Raw genomic sequence first — 23,057 nt, 5'->3', positions numbered from 1 at the left:
AAATGCTGACTAGTTCGGGAGTGTCTGTAAATCAAGGATAAATGGTGACTGGACAGGGATTGTCTCCAAATGAAGGATAAATGGTGCCGGGTGAGGGAGTGTCTATATATGAAGGAGAAGCGGTGAAGGGTCAGGGAGTGTCTATAAATGAAAGAGAAATGGGGACGGGACAGTGAATGTTTGTAAATGAAGATGAAATGGTGATTGGTCAGGGAGTGTCTGTAAATGAAGGAAAAATTGTCTCATTAGGGAGTGTCTGTAAATGAAGGAAACATAGTGTCTGGTTAGGGAGTGTCTATTAATGAAATCGAAATGGTGACGGGTCAGGGCGTGGCTATAAATGAAGGAGGAATGGTGACGGGTCAGGGAGTGTTTATAAATGCAGGTGAAATGGCGTCTGGTATGGGAGTATCTATAAATGGGGGAGGACATGGTGACAGGTCAGGGAGTGTCTATAAATGAAGGAGAAACGGTGACGGGACAGGGAGTATCGATAAATGACGGAGAAATTGTGACAGTTCAAGCAGAGTCTGTAAATGATGGAGAAATGGTGACTTGTCAGGCAGCGTTTGTTAATGAAGGAGAAATAGAAACTGGTCAAGGAGTGTCTGTCGATGAAGGAGGAATGGTGATTGGTCCGGGAGTGTCTGTGAATGCAGGAGAAATGTTGACAGGTCAGGTAATGTCCATAAATGAAGAAATAGTGATGGGCCAGGGAGCGTCTATTCATGAAGGAAAATGCTGACTGGTCAGAGAGAGTTTTTAAATGAAGGAGAAATGGTGTTTGCTCAGGGAGTGTCTGTCAATGAAGGTGAAATGCTGACTGGTCAGGGACTGTCTGCAAATAAAGGAGAAATTGTGATAGGTCAGGGATAGTCTTTAAATGAAGGAGAAATGGTGACTGGTCAGAAAGATTCCGTCGCCAAATTTGGGAGGTATTACATATGGACTGCCTACAGGCAGCTATAGGGAGGGACATAATGTCGAAATGAGGGGCAGACCATATACACACAGCAAGAGTGAGCATCTTCAGGAGAGGAGAGGGGAACCAGTGAGTGCAGAACAGAATCCAACCAGAGTCAGCACCTTCAGGGGAGGAGATGGTTGGGAGCAGTGCGTGTAGAACTGAACCGAGCCAGAACTAGCACCTTCAGGGGAGGAGAGGGAATGGAACCAGTGAGTGTAGAACTGAAACCAGTCCGAGTCGGGATCTTCAAGACAGAAAAATTAAATAGAAGGAAAATTGTTGGAAGTGGTGCGATGGGTTTGGGTTTCAGCAGAGGGAGGAGGGTGAGTGTGTGGGACGGGCATTTACAGTCTGGGGGAATGAGCGGGTCGAATGTTCCATAGAAACTGGAATTGCCTGTTCTGAATTTAAATCTCGTATTCACAGTGAGGACTTTTGTTATCTCCTTTTATAGGGGATTAGAAGGGGAGGATTTGCAGACGACAAACTCAAACCAAACATCACGTCAAGATCTGACAGTCACTCTACTCACCAGCCCCTGAAGATTATCGGCCTTAAAATATAGGAGAAATGTTGATCTGTTCCATCCGTGGGAAAAGATTTCAAACATCACTGTGACTGGAATAGCAGCGAGACACACACACCCGAGTGAGAGTGTTCCAGTGCACTAACTGTGGAAAGAATTTTAACCAGTTACACAGCCTGAAAAAACATCGTACCATTCACAGTGGGGAGAAACCAGACAAATGTTCTCTGTGCAGACGAGACTTGCACTGATCGTCCAACCTGGAGAGACACGAGGACGCCCGCACCATGGAGAAACCGTGGAAATGTGGGGACTGTGGGAGGGGATTCAGTTACTCGTCCCGGCTGGAAACTCATCGACACAGACACACTGGGGAGAGGCCGTTCACCTGCTCCGTGTGTGGGAAGGGATTCACTCAGTCATCCCACCTCATTGAACATCAACTTGTTCACACTGATAAGAGACTTTTTAAATGTTCTGTCTGTGAGAAGAACTTTAAAAGAAAAAGTGATCTGCTGACACACCAACGCATTCACAGTGGGGAGAGGCCGTTCACCTGCTCCGTGTGTGGGAAGGGATTCATTCAGTCATCCAACCTGCTGACACACCAGCGAATTCACACTGGGGAGAGGCCGTTCACCTGCTCCGTGTGTGGGAGCGGATTCACTCAATCTTCCCACCTCATTGAACATCACCTTGTTCACACTGATAAGTGTCTTTTTAAATGTTCTGACTGTGAGAAGAGCTTTAAAAGAAAAAGTGATCTGCTGACACACCAACGTAATCACACTGGGGAGAGGCCGTTCATCTGCTCCGTGTGTGGGAAGGGATTTACTCGGTCATCCAGCCTACTGACACACCAGCGAGTCCACACTGGGGAGATGCCGTTCACGTGCTCTGTGTGTGGGAAGCGATTCACTCGATCATCCCACCTCCTGAGACATCAGCAAGTTCACTTCGGGGAGAGGCCATTCACCTGCTCCCTGTGCGGGAAGGGATTCGCTCAGCCATCCACCCTGCTGACACACCAGCGAGTTCACACTGGGGAGAGGCCGTTCACCTGCTCCGTGTGTGGGAAGAGCTTTACTCAGTCATCCACCCTGCTGACACACCAACGAGTTCACACTGGGGAGAGGCCATTCACCTGCTCTGTGTGTGGGAAGGAATTCACTTGTTCATCCGGCCTCATTGAACACCAACTTGTTCACACTGATAAGAGACCCTTTAAATGTTCTAACTGTGAGAAGAGCTTTAAAAGAACATGGGATCTGATGAGACATGAACGTATTCACACCGGGGAGAGGACGGTCACCTGTTCCGTGTGTGGAATGCGATTCACTCAGTCATCCCACCTGCTGAGTCACCAGCGAGTTCACATGTGACTGCAGGGATTGGATTCTGCTGTTATTGCTGTATCCAGGACTAAACCATGTTCATTCTGACAGTTGGAGTTTGTTTCTAATGTTAATGACCCCCTTTAACTGGGCTGGAGTTTAGTATTCTGTACAAGTGTCAAATAAATCAGCTTTCTTTTAAACACAGTGTTTTTGACCTTCATATCTCGTTGATAAAAGAAACAGTTAGAGGACTTATGACGACGTGAGTGGAATACGTCTTAGAACTGAGCTCCTCCACCTTTGTAAAAGATGGATCTACAAGATGTCCAAGTCTGACAGGACAGAAAATTCTATTGTATCACAGGGTCCACTTCAATCAGCCTGAGCAGATTTCCACTCTCCTTGTGTGAAAAAGAGTTTCCTGATTTCAATCCTAGACGCCCTAGCTCTAAATTTAACGTTATGTCCTCTTGTTCTGGATTCCCCCACCAGAGAAAATAGTTTCTTTTTCTAACCTATCGAATCCCTTTATTATTTTATATCCCTGGATCAGATCACCCCTCATTCTTCTAAACTCAAGGGAATGCAAAACCAAGTTTATGCAACCGGTCCTCATACTTGAACACTTCAAGCCCCAGTATCATTCTGGTGAATCTGCACTGTCCCCCCTCCAAGGTCAATATATCCTTGGTGAGGATCAGTACTCCAGATGGGCTCTGACCAAGGCTCTGTAGAACTGAAGCATCACTTCCTTCCCTTTGTATTCCAACACTGGAGATAAATGCCATTTGTCTGTGGTTGCTTTTTGCATCTGTGCACTAGCCTTTAGTGATTTGTGTCCATGGACACCCAAATCCCTTTGCTCCTTCACCATTCCCAGTCTCTCACTTTCAGAAAATACTCCAATGTTTCCTTTTTGCTTCCATATTGAATGATCTCACACTTCCCCACATTGAACTCCATCTGCCACAGTTTGTCCATTCGCTTAAACTTTCCCTTTGTAACTTCCTGCTTCCATCTACACAACTTACTGTACTTCATAACTAAGTGTCATCTGGAAACTTGGACCTATTAGTCTCGATTGCTTCATCCAAGTTATTGATAAATATGGTGGAAAGCTGAGGCCCCAGGACAGATCCCTGGGGACACCACTAGTCATATCCCGCCAATCAAAGAACATTCCCTTTCTCCTTACTCTTTTCTCCGACCTCCCAACCAATTCCATCACAAGGTCACTTTCAATTTTGTGCCTTTTATTTATTCTATTAATCTCTTGTGCTGAACCTTTTCAAATGATTTCTGTAAGTCCATATAGAAAACCTTCATAGACACTCCTCTGTCCACCTTGTTAGATTCCTCAACAAATCCAACTAAATTAGTCAGACATGACCTGCCCTTCACGAATCCAAGTTGACTCTCTTTGACCAGCTCATTTTGTCTCTCATGATAGGTTTAAGTAAGTTCCCCACAACCGACGTTAAAATGACAAGTCTGTATTGACCTGGTTTCTCCCTCCCTCCTTTCTTAAATAAACGGAGTGACATGTTCAACATTCATATCCAAAGGCACAATTCCTGAGTCTGGAGAGCTTTGGGAAATTATGATGAATGCATCTGCAATTTCCCCATCTGTTTCCTTTAAAACTCTGGGGTGGAAACCGTCAGGTCCTGGAGATTTCATTCTTAGTTTGCAGTTATTTATTTATCTGACTGTGTATAACAGGACTGAATGTCCCAGCACTGACTGTTTCTATAACAGGACTGAGTGTCTTAGCACTGACTCTGTATATAACAGGACTGAGTGTCCCAGCACTGACTGTGTGTTATACAGGACTGAGAGTCCGAGCACTGAGGGTGGCGAGACATGCGGTTGTCGGTGGAGATTAAATCGGTTGCAGGGGATTACAGAGATAGGGAGAGGGTGAGGGCCATGGAGGGATTTGATCACGAGGATTGTAGGGCTGGAAGAGGTTGCAGAGATAGGGAGGGGGTGAGGGCCATAGAGGGATTTGAACACGAGGATGAGAATTTTAAAATCGAAGCATTGCCACACCGGGAGCCAATGTAATAGAACACGAACAGAGCAAGACACACACAGAGGTCTCACAACAAAGCATGGACGGTCTCAAGGACCACCTCCCTCCAGGGGTCACGATACCTCCATCGCAGGTTCGTGGTCACACCATCCCGGGGTCGCGGTCCCTCCGTCCCTGGGGTCGTGGTCCCCCCGTCCCTGGGGTCCCGGTCCCTCCATCCCGGGTTCATGGCCCCTCCCTCCCGGGGTCGCGGTCCCTCCGTCCGCGGGGTCACAGTCCCTCCATCCCTGGGGTCGCAGTTCCTCCATCCCGGGGTCGACGCCCCGCTGTACCAGGATCGCGGTCCCACCGTCCCGGGGTCGCGGTCCCTCCGTCCCGGGGTCTCAGTCCCACCGTTCCAGGGTCTCGGTCCCTCCATCCCGGGGTCTCGGTCCCACCGCCCCGGGGTCGCGGTCCCTCCATTCCGGGGTCTCGGTCCCACCGTCCCGGGGTCGCGGTCCCTCCGTCCCGGGGTCTCAGTCCCACCGTTCCAGGGTCTCGGTCCCTCCATCCCGGGGTCTCGGTCCCTCCATCACGGGGTCTCGGTCCCACCGTCCCGGGGTCTCGGTCCCTCCGTCCCGGGGTCTCAGTCCCACCGTTCCAGGGTCTCGGTCCCTCCATCCCGGGGTCTCGGTCCCTCCATCACGGGGTCTCGGTCCCACCGTCCCGGGGTCTCGGTCCCTCCGTCCCGGGGGTTGCGACCCCATTAAAGCCAATCGGGCCTGAAGTCGGAGGAGCTGTTGCCCGGACCGGCCTCACTGCGCCATTCCAAGGCCCCGGAGCCCAGGCCATTTCCAGATGCGGACCCTCCCTCTGTCGGTCTCGACCCCGCCCACAGCAGCGGCCCTCCGACCGCCGACCCAAGGCCGCCATCATCATCCTCCCGGGACGCGCCTGTTGCTAAAGCAACGCGGCATAGGGACCGCGCGGCGTCCCTCGGGCGGAGATGCATGCACGCATCGCGATGACAGCGCGCAAAGGTGAGAGACGGTACCGCGTGTCAGGTGATAGGAGGAGTCAGCCCAGGACGCAGGCGGGCGGAGGTGAGGGATGTCATTCACAGGGCCCGGAGTCAGCACTCACTGCGCACAGGGTTTGGAGAATTTGTTCAAAAAATAAAAATAGAAATCTACAAAAAAGTGGATAAATTGCAAATTCAATAATCTGAATCAAAAACAGAAATGTCCAAACTCACATAAGGCTAATGGTCTGGGTCCTCCTGTCACTCTCAATCTTCTCTACCTGGGGCACAGGATGAGCAGAATGCTTGAATATATATTTTTTAATGCAGAGGGCGCTGGATGTATGGAATGGACCAGCAAGGGAGGCAGTGGGGCCTGATTGTATCAGCAAATTCCACAGAGTTGGGAAAGTACCTGATAGCGGTACCTTGGGATATGACAGCCTAGAAATTGGGATCTTTCATTCATTTTTTACACTTGTGCACTTATTTTTATTGATTGGTGTACCTGGACACCCAAACCCCTCTGCTCCTCAACAGTCCCGAGTTTCTCACCCTTAAGAAAATACTCCCTATTTCTCACCTGATGCCTGCAATAAATGATATTTGTATAACTTCCAACATCTTTACGATTCGGGTCTGTTTCCACTCTTCATTGTCCAATAAGAAGAGACATAGTGAGACTGGAACTTTTTTTAATATTTCAAAATATACTTTCATAGAATCATAGAATCATAGAAGTTACAACATGGAAACAGGCCCTTCGGCCCAACATGTCCATGTCGCCCAGTTTATACCACTAAGCTAGTCCCAATTGCCTGCACTTGGCCCATATCCCTCGATACCCATCTTCCCCATGTAACTGTCCAAATGCTTTTTAAAAGACAAAATTGTACCCGCCTCTACTACTGCCTCTGGCAGCTCGTTCCAGACACTCACCACCCTTTGAGTGAAAAAATTGCCCCTCTGGATCCTTTTGTATCTCTCCCCTCTCACCTTAAATCTGTGCCCCCTCGTTATAGACTCCCCTACCTTTGGGAAAAGATTTTGACTATCGACCTTATCTATGCCCCTCATTATTTTATAGACTTCTATAAGATCACCCCTTAACCTCCTACTCTCCAGGGAATAAAGTCCCAGTCTGTCTAACCTCTCCCTGTAAGTCAAACCATCAAGTCCCGGTAGCATACGAGTAAATCTTTTCTGCACTCTTTCTAGTTTAATAATATCCTTTCTATAATAGGGTGACCAGAACTGTACACAGTACTCCAAGTGTGGCCTCACCAATGCCCTGTACAACTTCAACAAGACATCCCAACTCCTGCATTCAATGTTCTGACCAATGAAACCAAGCATGCTGAATGCCTTCTTCACCACCCTATCCACCTGTGACTCCACTTTCAAGGAGCTATGAATCTGTACTCCTAGATCTCTTTGTTCTATAACTCTCCCCAACGCCCTACCATTAACGGAGTAGGTCCTGGCCCGATTCGATCTACCAAAATGCATCACCTCACATTTATCTAAATTAAACTCCATCTGCCATTCATCGGCCCACTGGCCCAATTTATCAAGATCCCGTTGCAATCCTAGATAACCTTCTTCACTGTCCACAATGCCACCAATCTTGGTGTCATCTGCAAACTTACTAACCATGCCTCCTAAATTCTCATCCAAATCATTAATATAAATAACAAATAACAGCGGACCCAGCACCGATCCCTGAGGCACACCGCTGGACACAGGCATCCAGTTTGAAAAACAACCCTCGACAACCACCCTCTGTCTTCTGTCGTCAAGCCAATTTTGTATCCAATTGGCTACCTCACCTTGGATCCCATGAGATTTAACCTTATGTAACAACCTACCATGCAGTACCTTGTCAAATGCTTTGCTGAAGTCCATGTAGACCACGTCTACTGCACAGCCCTCATCTATCTTCTTGGTTACCCCTTCAAAAAACTCAATCAAATTCGTGAGACATGATTTTCCTCTCACAAAACCATGCTGACTGTTCCTAATTAGTCCCTGCCTCTCCAAATGCCTGTAGATCCTGTCCCTCAGAATACCCTCTAACAACTTACCCACTACAGATGTCAGGCTCACTGGTCTGTAGTTCCCAGGCTTTTCCCTGCCGCCCTTCTTAAACAAAGGCACAACATTTGCTACCCTCCAATCTTCAGGCACCTCACCTGTAGCGGTGGATGATTCAAATATCTCTGCTAGGGGACCCGCAATTTCCTCCCTAACCTCCCATAACGTCCTGGGATACATTTCATCAGGTCCCGGAGATTTATCTACCTTGATGCGCGTTAAGACTTCCAGCACCTCCCTCTCTGTAATATGTACACTCCTCAAGACATCACTATTTATTTCCCCAAGTTCCCTAACATCTTATGCCTTTCATAAAATTCATGAATAGACACAGTTCAATGTAAATATTACAATTACAATTCAAAACAAATACAATACACATCATACGATTCCATTATTACAAGTCAAAACACAGTAAATATCTTCTAAGACATGCTGTACAATACAAGGTGTGATAGCCTTACACGGTTGCGTTTCCCCATAAAGCCTTTGTGTAGGCCGCACCTCGCTTCAGTGTGCACCTCAGCATGAAATACTGGACCTTGGATTGTGCCAGTGGCCAACACTTGGCCGCGGACAGTTCCCTCGGCAGGAAGACCAGCAAGTTTCGGGGGAACAAAGGGCCTCCTTGACCGAATTGATGGTCTTCCAGCAGCTGTTGATATCTGTCTCGTTGTGCATCTTGGACAACTGCCCATAGAGGACAGCGACCTGTGTTACCGAGCTGTTGGGGATGAACTCCTCTTCGACACCACGGTATAGGGGTCCAGTCTCCGTTGGGTGGGTTATCAGCTTTTACCCGAATACACGGATCCATTCGCCCACATTCATGTTAGTGTTTGGCAAACACTGTCTGATGTCTTTCACACACCTGTCGAACCTTGGGGTCAGAGACGTAGGGGGTATTTTCACCTTCACATCTTGGGCGGTAAACTGACGGAGCAAGAATTAAAATCGGGTCGGTTCTGTAAGGGGCGGGTGATCCGCTCTAACAGTTCAGTCCCCAGCGATGGTGAAAATTTCCCTCCACGTGTTATGAACCGATGCAATTTGAGAAAATGGACCAGCTTGTGGGCTTCGAAGATTCATTCTAGGGCATAGGTCAGGAAAGGTGGGTCATGTCCTGAGAAGAGCGGCCCGAGCAACACCCACCTGTTTCCGGTCAGGCCACGTGTAATATGTAAATTAGAGTATTATGACGTACACGGGAAACCATTTCATGTTGGTTAAAAATGGGTGGAGGAGCCGCCCTTTCGATGGGTATTGAGTGGTCCAGAACTCTGAGAAGTTTCTTTTTAACTCATATTTTGTGGGGCAAGGAGGAGCAGGAGAGCTTTCCCTTGGCCTGCTGCGGCCGTGAGAAATCTCCCGGCCCCTGATCGTCTCAGAAATGTATGAGGAGGTTTCCTTATAGATCTGTGTAACCAGGCCCAGCCTCATGTCCCATTAAACTCCCTGCAGTGAGCAAACATTGCTGCACAGCAGCTCAGAGAGGAAACGATCTCCGGAACTCCCCACTGGAGTTTGAAATTACATTAATATTTTACCAGTTAGTAACGGTCCGGGTGTTGGTCCATTATTATTCTATTCTGGTCAAAACAAATGTCCCAATGAACAGGACGCTGTCTAACCCTGGCAGCTCACCCTCAGTCCATCCCACCAGACAGTGTGTGTGATGGGAAATAATCATCAACCGAAATGGAGCATTTGATTTTATTCATTACAGGATTAAACATTTAATATTGAAATCATATTATTTCCCGACTAATAACAGCAAACCATTTCATGTTCGAATCACATCTTGTATTATTTCTCAAAAAGCATTTGTTGGATAAAATATAATTTCTGTCTGTTATTTCCAAATTTATTTGAAGTATTGGATTGATATCAGTTACTTTAGTGAACTCATTGGTGTCAATGGATAGTAAAATCAGGCGTAGTGAACAATGGGGTCCCGATCCGCTATCGCCGACTTACTCCACCGCCAAAGCGGAAAATCCACTCTCATTCAGCAGTTTACAAAAATCTTATTCCAGCTGATTTGTAGAATCTCATGTGTTGGGGTTTGAATTGTGAAGCGGATTTTCTCCGCCAGTTTTACCGTCTCACAGAGACTCTCACCCTGAATCTGTGAAAAGGTTATGACCATGAACTGGGACTGGAGCCGAACACATCCCCAGTTACGGTGTGGCCTGGACACCCCATTCTCTCTGTTTGATATCAGACAGTATTCCACCTTCAAAATCAGCACTCGAGAGAGAAAGCGAGACACACACCGTCAGTCTTACACTTCCTATCAGTATGTTCATATCACGCTCAATAGCAGTATCCAACCTTCATATACAGCACCAGAGAATGAGAGAGAAAGGGAGACAGATACGGTGACAGAGCGAGCGGAGAGGCACAGTGCAACAGTATCAGTTCCAAACTGACTTGTAAAGTTGCGTTTTATCCAGAAATTCCCGTTGTAGAGACAGAAGATGTAGTCTTATCTCTCACTGATATACCAGAGACGGACACAGTATTAATCCCACACTCAGGGACAGTGCAGAGAGTGACAAAAACAATGTTTGCCGAATTTAACCCTCTCTTGCCTGTTGTACTACATTCGGTTTTGCAGATCAGGGCCGTTCGCTATTACTCTCAGTGACCGAGAGTTTCAATCTGATTATATTAATATGGGACTGTTGCTGTCAGATATTAATCCTACACGCTCCCAGCAAATACACGGACTCCGACTTTCATCCCATTTTTCTCCAGGATTGGTTTGAGAAACCCTGCATCCAGTTTCGGAGTCACACGTTAATTAATGGTTAATGGGGCCAAGAATGAACAGAATCCTTTGGCTCATTTCAAAACGTCCCACTTTATCTATGAAAGACTATTTACCAACAAAAGATAACGAGAGAAACAGCAGGGATGGAAACATCTCGTTTAATAGTTCGAGATTGTAAAGTCAGTCTGGATTCCAGCGTTCGGCACTGGTGGAATCCCATCTTTTTCCCATTCTGGTGCCTGTTCCTGCACTGCCTGTGGACCCCATTCCCTCTGACCTTTCCCCCAGACCCATCTCCTTTGCTCAGACTCTGAAAAATTCCAATTGGGGAAAGTTTCCATCGATTTTTGTATTGGGAATTAAACCAGATATCTGCGCATGCGTGAATCAGCCCCGCCCCCCGCGCTGCTTGTTGGTGAGTGGAAGAGCGCATGCGCGATCCCCTCCCCCTGCTCGGCCGATTGGGGCCATTCCCTCAGTGAGCGGAAGAGGATGGTTTAAAACAGCCGGGAATGGAGAGATCACGGCCCCCGGGGGAAGGGAGCAAAGAGCAGCCTCGTTACAGCAGCTCATCGCTTCGGGATCGTGTCCGCAGATGGACTCAGAGATCGGTATTGAGTCCGGGGGAAGGTCAGGGGGAGTCCAGGGGCTTTTTGTAAGAGGCGGAGTGGATCAGGAACTTGTCCCGGAACATGGAGTGAGAGGGGGAAGGGAGAGGTCATTCTCGGGCTGTGTGTGCACCGGGTGTGTCCAGGGGAAGGGAGAGAGAATGGGGAGAAACTGCTATTTAAAATCATTGCTGCTTTCTCTCCCCAAACCAGTCGTGAATGTTCCTGGTTTAGTTCCAGTCTCACCCTGTTTATTGTTATTGGAGAGTGAATAGTGGAAACAGAGCCGGACAGTAATGATGTGTGGACTTATACAAAGAGCAACTATTGAAGGCACCAGGTGAGAAGTGTGAAGGACACAATTTAAACAACTGCTGTTATATTTCTGTTGAACGGTTATTCTCCTGGGAGAGGGAATTAGAAACCTGACCTGTACAAAGTCCCCGCCCCATCGGGTAGTCCCATTCATGGATCAGTGCGGAGGTTGGGTTGAGTCTGGATGTCACTAAATTGTTGTAAAACAGCCCAACACACCTGGTGTGCAGAAGCTGAGTGCTGCAGTACTGCAGTGGAGTCAGACACTGACACTCTTTGTATCGCTGATTCATATAATTATCATTAACAGAGCTATTAAACTTATCACTTTTGTATTTTCTACCTCACTGGTTCTGGAGTTACAACAGTTACTTTTTTCATCTGACAGAAAAATACTTGAAGGGCCAAGAATAAATGTGATGCTTCCTCCATCCTAGGCACAAGGAACAGTGCAGCCAGCTCCTCCTCACACACAGTAGGTACGTTATCATTCACAGAGACGCAGACAGGTCATTAGTTCCACAGTCTCAGACAGCAGAAGCAGTCAGTCCCAAACTGATCCCAATATCCGGAGGCACATTTTCAATCCAACACGGAAACAGAGCAGGTGAGGCAGACGCTGTTTCCATTTCCCCCTAACTCAGTACCACTGACAGGCAGATACAAAAATCCCAGTCCAAAGTCATGCTTTAAGATTGTCAATCCCACAGTAGGTTAACAGTAGCTACGAATTAAATACCAGATAGTAATCACACATGGTGCCCGATTGAAAGGTACGGAATGAATTGCAATAATATAACCCGAGATTCAAATTGAATACTTGACCAGAACTCTCACACACATGTGAGTTTAATACATGTCGTATCCATTCGAATAGTGTAGCATGAGATACAAATTGCAGACAGGTCCAAAACTCTCATAAAGTGTCAGATTGAGAAATGCTGTGACAGCATAACATGAGAAACAAATTAGATATCAGTTTATAATACACTCATGGTATGAGATTTAAAGATACAGTATCAATTCTATTCGTGCAGACTGAGATACACATTACACAGCAGTCCAAAAATGTCATCATATCAGTTTGAAAGATACATTATCATTCAAATTTGTGTTCAGAGATACAGATTTAATCATAGTCCAAAAAGCACACAAATTATCTGATTAAAAACCTCCAGCATCTTATCCGAAAGTGCATCCATATTTACAAATTAAATAATGAGAAAAACTATTTAAACATTAAGATATTAAAGCTAAATTATTGAACGCTATAATATAAACAGAGAGAATAATTTTACAGACACAGAATGAATCCCAAACTCGCATACCGTACCAGAGACTGAGACATGCAGAAGGAATCTCAAACTCACATACAATACCAGAGACTGACAGATACAAAAAGTGAATCCCACACTCACACACAGCACCAGAGACTGACAGGTAAAGTATGAATCCCACACTCACACAAGCTACCTGAGACTGAGATACAGAAAGAATCCCAAACTAACCTACAGTATGAGAAACTGCATATGTGGAAATAATACAACACACACACACAGCACTAGAGAAGGTATATACAGACCGAAACCCACACACAGTACCAGAGAAGGTATATACAGAGTGAATCCCACACACAGTACCAGAGAAGGTATATACGGAATGAATCCCACACACAGTACCAGAGAAGGTATATACAGAGTGAATCCCACACACAGTACCAGAGAAGGTATATACAGAGTGAATCCCACACACAGTACTGGAGAAGGTATAAACAGAGTGAATCCCACACACAGTAATAGAGAAGGTATATACAGAGTGAATCCCACACACAGTTCTAGAGAAGGTATATACAGAGTGAATCCCACACACAGTTCCAGAGAAGGTATATACAGAATGAATCTCACACACAGTACTGGAGAAGGTATATACAGAGTGAATCCCACACACAGTTCTAGAGAAGGTATATACAGAGTGAATCCCACACACAGTTCTAGAGAAGGTATATACAGAGTGAATCCCACACACAGTACTAGAGAAGGTATATACAGAGTGAATCCCACACACAGTACTAGAGAAGGTATGTACAGAGTGAATCCCACACACAGTACTTGAGAAGGTATATACAGATTGAATCCCACACACAGTACTAGAGAAGGTATATACAGCGTGAATCCCACACATAGTACTAGAGAAGGTATATACAGAGTGAATCCCACACACATTACTAGAGAAGGTATATACAGAATGAATCCCACACACAGTACTAGAGAAGGTATATACAGAATGAATCCCACACACAGTTCTAGAGATGGTATATACAGAGTGAATCCCGCACTCACATAGAGTACCAGAGTGTGACAGATACAGAATCCATCCCACAATCACACACAGTACCAGAGACTGAGAGATCCCAAATGAATCTCACCGTCACCTACATTAGTACAGGCTGATTTACACTTAACATACCAGACCAAATATCTCATAATGTCAGATTGAAAGATACATTATCAATTCCATTGGTGCAGACTGATCTACACATTAAATATCACTACAAAAAAACTGACACAGATTCAGACTGAAATATACAGTATTCCATTCACACAGACTGAGCTACACATTATATACAAGTTCAAAAATGTCACGATATCAGTTTGGAAGACACACCAAATCACAATTGTGTTTCCATCGATACAGATTTAATAGAATTCCAAAAATGCCCACATTCTCTGATTATAACCTGCAACATTACATTTTGTAGTGTATCTGTATCTACCAATAAAGGACTGGGGAAAATATTCATACATTAAGGTATTAAAGTACAGTTTTGAATGCCGTACAATAAACGGAGATACAATTTACTTAAATATAATGAATGAATCTCACACTCAGATACAGTGCCAGAGACTGACATGTACAATGAATCCCATGCTCACACAATGTACCAGTGACTGGCAGATCCAGAGTGAATGCCGCACTCACACACTGTGGTATAGACTGACAGATACAGAATTTATATCACTCACATACTGTATCAGAAATTAAGAGGTATGGAATGAATATCTCACTCACTTACAGCACCAGATACAAACAGAAACAGAATGAATCACTCATACACGCGCGCGCGCGCACACACACACACACACACACACACACACACAACCAGAGACTGATAGGAACACAATTAATCCCACACTCACATACAGTACCAGTGATTGAGAGATACAGAATGAATCCCACACTCGCACACAGTAACAGAGACTGACAGATACAGAATGAATCCCACACTCAAACACAGAACCAGAGACTGACAGATACAGAATGAACCCCACACCCACACACAGTACCAGAGATTGACAGATACAGACTGAATCCCACACTCACACACAGTACCAGAGAATGACAGATACAGACTGAATCCCACACTCACACACAATACCAGGGACTGAGAGATAAAGAATTAATCACACACTCACACACAGTACCACCGATTGACAGACACAGAATTAATCTCACAGTCATGTTACTGCAGACTGAGTTGCACATCAGATACCAGTCCAAAAACCTCATAGTGTCTGATTGAAAGATGCAGTATCAATTCCATTAGTGCAGACTGAGCTACATTTTATATACATTGCAAAATACTCATACAGTATTATACTGAAACATACAGTATCAATACCATTGGTACAGACTGAGCTACACGTTACACACAAGTCCAAAAACCTCATAAATGATCAGACTGGAAGATGTAGTTTCAATTCTATTATCACAGACTGAGACACAGATTACATGGCAGTCCAACAATCTCATAAATGATGACTGGAAGATACAGTATCAATTCTATTAGCACAGACTGAACTACACATTACATATCAGTCCGAAAATCCCATACAATATTAGGCTGAAAGATACAGTATCAATTTCATTAGTGCAGACTGAACCACACATGATATAGCAGTCCAAGAATCTCAAAGAGTATCAGACTCAAAGATACAATATCAATTCCATTAGCACAGACTGAGGTACATGTGACACACCAGTCCAAAAATCTCATAGAATATCACATTGAAAGATTCAGTATCACTTCCATTAGTGCAGACTGAGCTACATCTCACATTCCAGCCAAAAATCTCATACAGTATCAGACTGATAGAGACAGTATCCACTCCTTTAGTGCAGGATGAGCTACATTTAATACCAGTTCAAAAATCTCATACAGTGTTCAACTCAGATACAGAATTAATTCCATCAGTGCAGACTGAGCTGCACACTACATACCAGTCCAATAATTTCATTGTGAACAGATTGAAAGGTACATTATCATTCACAATAGAGTTCAGAGATTAAGATGTGATCCCACTCCAAAACTCACACACGTTGTTTGATTGAAGAAAATTAATATTTACAGATTAAATACACGATGAAGAACTATATCATTTAAAGTGTTAAAGATACAGTTTCAAATACAATGCTGTAAACTGAAATAAGAATACAGAATGAATCCAGACTTGCACATTGTCTCAGAGACTGAATTACAGAATGAATCCCAAACTGAGATAAAGCAGCAGAGAATGGCAGATACAGAATGTATCCCACACTCAGATACAACACCAGAGATTGACAGATACAGAATGTATCCCACACTCAGATACAACACCAGAGATTGACAGTTGCAGAGTTAATTCCACACTCACACATAGTACCAGAGACTGACTGATACAGAATGAACCCATCACTTATATGCAGTACCTGAAACTGACAGATGCAGAATATACCCCATGCTCACACTCAATAACAGAGTCTGACAGATACAGAATAAACCCCATCAGACACAGTACCAGAGACTCACCTCTACTGGACGTAAGCGAGAACTGTAAAAGAGCAGAACCAATTCACATTTCCTGTCGTGGTTGCAGAAACAGGACAATGTGCAATGTGAGGAAAGTTTCTGTCTGTAATTTTTTTATTCTCGTATTTTTGCACATTTTGATAGTGAAAAATGAAGTCAATTGATTCATAATAATTTTTTTGTTTTACTCATTCGATAGTTGTGAATTTGACCCGTTATTTTTCACTTACATTGCGCAGTATTTCTCTCTAATTTCTCAGGATGATTTACATTGCTCCTCTGTCCCGTTTAGACTCTTAATTTCCAAGCAGTATGTGGCCTCCTTAATCCCCCTGGCAAAATGCACCAGCTCACACCTTTCTATATTGAAATTCAATGCCCATTTACACGGCCGTTCTGCAAGCTGATTTTGTCGTAGTCTTCCTCGATATAGACAATATACCCGAAATTAATTACAAGAATTTAAAACAGCGTTGCAAGTAGTGTTTGGTCCAACAGCTCGTCTCCATTCCCAGTTTTTCTAAATCCCACTCGTGCAATATAATGTGAAGAATGAGTTGATCTTCTGTCCCTCTCTCATCTGCAAACTTCAATGATCCGGGATTTGGGGACATCTACTGGCCGGAAGCAGAACTGCAACAGTTCGGAACAAATTGCTGAAACCGGACAATGTGCAGTGTGAGCGTGTTTGTGATTGGTGCCAGGTACTAAATCAGATTTTTTTTCTACCTGCCCTGTTTGTGATTGAACAGTAAACAGAGCCGGACAGTAAGGATGTGGGGAGTTATACAAAGAGCATCTATTTCAGGCATCATGTGAGAAATATGAAGGACACATTTTAAACAGCGGCTCTGTGGTTTTGGGTGAACTGTTCGCCCCATCGGAGAGGGGATTATAAGCCTGACCTGTGCAAAGGTCCCCGCCCCATCGGGTCGTCCCATTCATGGATCAGCGAAGGTGTTGCATTGTGTCTGGATGTCACTAAATTGTTGTAAAACAGCCCAACACACCTGGTGTACAGAAGCTGAGTGCTGCAGTACTGCAGTGGAGTCAGACACTGACACTGTTTGTATCACTGGTTTTCATTTGTGGATATTACAATGATTATTAACAGAGAGATTCAATTGATCACTTTTGTATTTTCTACCTCACCTGTTCTTGAGTTACAAGACTTAATTTCTCTTTCTACAGGCAAATACTTGAAGGACCCAGAATCAGTGTGATGTTTCCTCCGCAAGGAACAGTGCAGCCTGCTCCTTCTCACACACAGTATGTACATTATCACTCACAGAGCACAGAGACACAGACAAGTCATCAGTTCCACAGTCTCACACAGCAGAAATAGTCAATCCCACACTGATCCCAATCCAACAGTCAAACAGAGCAGGAGAGACAGACGGAATTTCCATTTCTAAACAACTCAGTACCGCTGACCGGCAGATAAATAATTCCCAGTCCAAAATCACACCCAGTATCAGATTGAAAGGCACTGTGTTAATCTCACATTAGTTCAGCCTTAGCTACAAATTAAATACCAGTTAGAACTGACACATGGGACCGATTGATAGATACAGAATGAATCACAATAATGTACCCCGAGATTCAAATTAAATACCAGCCCACAACTCACACACATTATGAGTTTAAAGATGCAGTATTCATGCCAATAGTGTACACTGAGATACAAATTAGATACCAGTTCAGATGTTACCCATATTTGACTCACATATATGTCCACAGACTTCATAGTGTCAGAATGAAATGTACAGTGTCAATTCCTTTACTGCAGACTGAGGTACACATTAGATACCAGTCCAAAATTCTCATACTGTATCAGATTGAAAGATACAATATCAATTCCATTAATACAGATTGAGCTGCTCATTATATACCAGTGCAAAATTCACATGCAGTATCGTACTGAAATATACAGTTTCAATTCCTTCACTGCAGACTGAGGTACACAGTAGATGCCAGTCCAAAAATCACATTCAGTGTCAGACTGAAAGACACAGTTTCGATTTGACTCGTATAGACTGACCCACACGTTGCATGCCAGTATACAAATCTCACACAGTATCAGACTGAAAGATACAGTATCAATCCCATTAGTGCAGACTGAGCGACACATCATATACTGGTCTAAAAATCTCAGTGACAGGTTGAAAGATACAGTATTAATTCCAACAGTGCAGATTGAGCGACACATTATATATGGTCCAAAATTCGAATACAGTATCGTAATGAAAGATACAGTATCAATTTCATTACTGCAGACTGAGGTACACATTTGTTACCAGTCCAAAATTCTCATACAGTATCAGATTGAAAGATGCATTATCAATTCCATTAGTGCAGACTGAGCTACACATTACATAGAGTCCAAAAATCACATTCAGGGTCATGCTGAAAGATACAGTATCAATCCCAGTATTGCAGACTGAGCCACACCTTACAAACCAATCAAAATATATTACACGGTATTAGACTGAAAGGCACAGTACGAATTCCATTAGTACAGACCCAGCTACATATTGTATGCAGTCCAAAATTCGTATATACATATTATCATATTGAAACATACAGTCTGAATCCTATTAGTGTAGACGAAGCTACACATTGCAAACGATTCCAATAATTACTTCAAACTCATGCTGAAAGGTATGGCATCAATTCCATTATTGCGGACTGAGTTATTCCTGACATACCAGTCCAAATATAGCACAAAGTGTCAGCCTGAAAGATAAAGTATCAATTCCATTAGCGCAGACTGAGCTACACAATAAATACCAGATCAATAATTTCACGGTAAAATATTGAAATATACATTATCATTTGCAATAGTCTTTCAAGAGATTAAGATGTAATCCTACACCAAACCTCACACATTGTTTGATTGAAACAAAATACAGAAGTGTATCCATATTTAAAAAATAATGCTAGACAAAGGACCGTGCAAACATTAATGAATTAAAGATACAGTTTCAAGTAACATGCTGTATCCTGAAATAAGAATACAGAACGAATCCAGACTTGCACTTTGTCCCAGAGACTGAGTTGCAGAATGAATCCCACACTGAGATGAAATTCCAGAGACTTCCAGTCACAGAATGAATCCCACACTCACAGACAGCACCAGAGACTGACAGATACAGAATGAATCCCACAGTCACACACAGTACCAGAGACTGACAAATTCAGAATTGATCCCACACTCACACAAAGTACCGAAGACTGACAAATTCAGAACGAATCCCACACTCACACAAAGTACCAGAGACTGACAGGTTCAGAATGAATCCCACACTCACACAAAGTACCAGAGACTGACAAATTCAGAATGAATCCCACACTCACATACAGTACCAGAGAATGACAGATAGAGAATTAATCTCACACTCACAGACAGTACTGGAGGCTGACAGATACAGAATGAATATACAGTCTGACATCGACTGGCCGTAAGCGAGAACTCTAACAGAGTGGAACAAATTCACATTGTCTGTCGTTACAGAAACAGGACAAAGTGCAATGTGAGGAAATAGTTTCTCTCTGTAACTTCTACTCTGTTTTTTTTTTAATATTTTGACAGTGAAAAATTAAGACAACTGACTCATAATAAAGTTTTTGTTTTGTTGATTCAAAAGTTGTGAATTTGCCCCATTATATTTCACTGTACATTGCGCAATATTTCTGTCTGATTTCTCAGGACATGAATTAGATTAATTCAAATAAATCGAACTAAAACACAAATAAAAACTGAGCACAAAGCTGGAAGTTTTAATGGCGACCGTCAATCGTGAAAGGGATGAAATAGAGAGAAAAAAATACCAAAAATGCTGGAAAGACTCAGCAGGTCCGGCAGCATATGTGGAGAAGGGAAGCTCGGGTTCACGGTTCAGGACTATGACCCTTCAATAGATCAGAAAGGTTAATCCGACATAATTTAAATAAGGGACGGGAATCAGCAGAGAGAAAAAACTTCAGATAATCTATTAATTTCACTGAATCCGGGCAATTGTTTCCCGTGTCCACTGTACAGATCAGTGTAAATAATAATACAAAGGGAAAGAGTTAAATTCAAAGTTATGGGGGAAAGAAATGACCTTTCAAAGTATTTTTAAAATATAAATAAGACCCGTTTGTGTTTTCGAAACACTATCCCTCTGAACATCATCAAATTCGGTTCCAGTCTTGGTGATTCTGAATTCAGCGTGCTGGGATTCAAACTTGTTGGAATGAACTGTTTGGAAGGGAGCTCTGCTCACCATTATAGCGCCTTATTTGACTAGGAGGGAAAAATCGAGTGTTTCTGTGGAGTTTGGGTTTGAGGTTTCTGGTACTTTAATCATAGACAATAAATAGTTTCCAAACATCAGCCCCTGAACAGACACAAAAAGCTGGTAGAATTTCTCATTCATAGATATTAAATAAGGGGATGACAAAAGCGAAAAGGAAGAGGTTAGGAAGAAGTCACAAAAACAATTAGGGAAGCAAACAGCAACTACTAAATCAAATTATCAAGGAATATAAAAAGAAATAGTAAATTATTCCACAGACACAAAAATAACTAAAGGAAAACCAGAATAGTTTGAGTGCCACTAAGGGATGCACAATATAAACTCACAGGTAATGTCAGCGAAACGGCAGAAATATTGAATTGTTACTTTGCCTCAGTATTTACCAGGGAGATTAACAGGGTAAATATGATATAGAGGAAGAGGTCAATAAAGATATCAAGACATTTAAGTTAGAAAGGGTGGTTAAACTGGTCCAGATGGATTGCATCCGCACATATTAAATGAAGCAAGGGAAGAGATAGCAGAGGCACTGTTACATATATCGAAAAAAATCATCACAAAAACGAATAGTGCCAAAGGGCAGGATGATAGTTAATGTGATTCATATATTTTGAAACAGGAGATAGAACAAGTCCAGCGAACTATAGGCCAGTTAACTAAAGGTCAGTGGCAGGAATGATCATGGAATCTTTTACTCAATGAAGCAATCGAAAAACATCTAGAAACCGAAAATATAATAAAGAATAGTCAGCACGGATTTCAGAAAGGGAATGTTTAACAGTTTGACAGAAGGTTTGAAAGTTTAAATTACAGTTCAACATAACTTATCTGCTTTTCAATTCTATTCCTCTAGAAATAAACCCCAGTGCTGTGTTTGCTTTCTGTGGCCTCATCAACCTGTGTTGCTACTTTTAATGATTTGTCAATCTGTACCCCGAAATCCCTTCGCTCTTCTACCACATTTAGACTCTTATTTTCCAAGCAGTATGAGGCCTCCTTATTCCCCCGAGCAAAATGCACCATCTCACACCTTTCTATATTGAAATTCAATGGCCATTTACACCGCCTTTCATCAAGCTTATTAAAGTCTTCTTGTATTTTGTTGGATTCTTCGTCAGTATAGACTATACACCCTAAATTAATTACAAGAATTTAATACAGCATGCAACCAACATTTGGTCCAAACAAATGTTTCCAATTCCCAGTTTTTCTAAATCCCACTCGTGCAATATAATGTGAAGAATGAGTTTATCTTCTGTCCCTCTCTCATCGGCAAACTTCATTGACCCGGGGTTTGGGGACATCTACTGGCCGGAAGCAGAACTGCAACAGTTCGGAACAAATTGCTGAAACCGGACAATGTGCAGTGTGAGCGTGTTTGTGATTGGTGGCAGGTATTGAATCTGATTGGTTTCTTCAGATATCCAATCAGAGAGTGAATGGAAAAGGTGACGTTGTATCACTCCGAATGACCCAATCACAATCATTGCCTTCCTCCATCCGTCATTAGCATAGGGCTGTGGGGCTGCCGATTTAATCCGAGTTCGGAGCGGATTTGCTTCATTCCTGGGTCTGAAATTGAGTTTGAAAATGCCTGAGGACAAGAAAGCAGCTCCCAAGAAGGGCGCCAAGAAAACCTTGAGTAAAGCACCAGCCAAGGGCGGCAAGAAGCGGAGAAAGTCGAGGAAGGAGAGTTACTCCATCTACATCTACAAAGTGATGAAGCAGGTTCACCCCGACACCGGCATCTCCTCCAAGGCCATGAGCATCATGAACTCCTTTGTGAACGATATTTTCGAGCGCATCGCGGGTGAGGCTTCCCGCCTGGCCCATTACAACAAGCGGGCGACCATCAGCTCCCGGGAGATCCAGACCGCCGTGCGCCTGCTGCTGCCCGGGGAACTGGCCAAACACGCCGTATCGGAAGGGACGAAGGCGGTGACCAAGTACACCAGCTCCAAGTAAAACTCCACAAAGCAACTGAAAAAAATGAACACAAAGGCTCTTTTAAGAGCCACCAACAGTCTCTCTGAAGACGCTGTAACGACCCCTCTGTGTCGAATCATTTTACTGTAGAATGTTTGATACTAACTGTTTTTCTCTAAATCTTGTGCTTTTCTAATTTCTCTTGAAATCTAGTAGATTCTCATCATCACTGCCGGTTATATTCTGTGTGTTGCTTTTTTATTTAGTCCCAATAACCAAAAACGTGTCACTGATCCTCTCGTTCTCGTTCATATTCCGACCCT

The 23,057-nt window shown here is 43.7% G+C and overlaps 1 protein-coding gene and 1 long non-coding RNA gene across 4 annotated transcripts in view; both read left to right on the top strand.

The window, feature by feature from the left end:
• The window catches only part of LOC137312616 (zinc finger protein 271-like), a 4,725-nt gene extending 1,695 nt beyond the window's left edge, over positions 1-3,030 (top strand). For all 3 annotated transcript variants that reach the window (XM_067979142.1, XM_067979141.1, XM_067979140.1), the window contains exon 2: positions 1,422-3,030. In XM_067979142.1, coding sequence (XP_067835243.1) covers positions 1,781-2,875 — 1,095 coding nt within the window. In that variant the 5' untranslated portion in view covers positions 1,422-1,780 and the 3' untranslated portion in view covers positions 2,876-3,030. The remainder of the gene's footprint in view (positions 1-1,421) is intronic.
• An 8,416-nt stretch (positions 3,031-11,446) lies between these two features.
• LOC137312551 (uncharacterized) lies at positions 11,447-17,976 on the top strand. Its single transcript, XR_010960755.1, has 3 exons — positions 11,447-11,683; positions 12,047-12,137; positions 17,699-17,976. It is a non-coding gene; the product is annotated as an uncharacterized lncRNA (long non-coding RNA).
• Positions 17,977-23,057: the final 5,081 nt, after the last annotated feature.

The sequence above is a fragment of the Heptranchias perlo genome, unplaced genomic scaffold (genome assembly GCF_035084215.1).
Source record: "Heptranchias perlo isolate sHepPer1 unplaced genomic scaffold, sHepPer1.hap1 HAP1_SCAFFOLD_43, whole genome shotgun sequence".
Lineage (NCBI taxonomy): Eukaryota > Metazoa > Chordata > Chondrichthyes > Hexanchiformes > Hexanchidae > Heptranchias > Heptranchias perlo.
The sequence above is the reverse complement of the archived record's forward strand: the minus strand, read 5'-3'. Positions and strand labels throughout refer to the sequence as shown.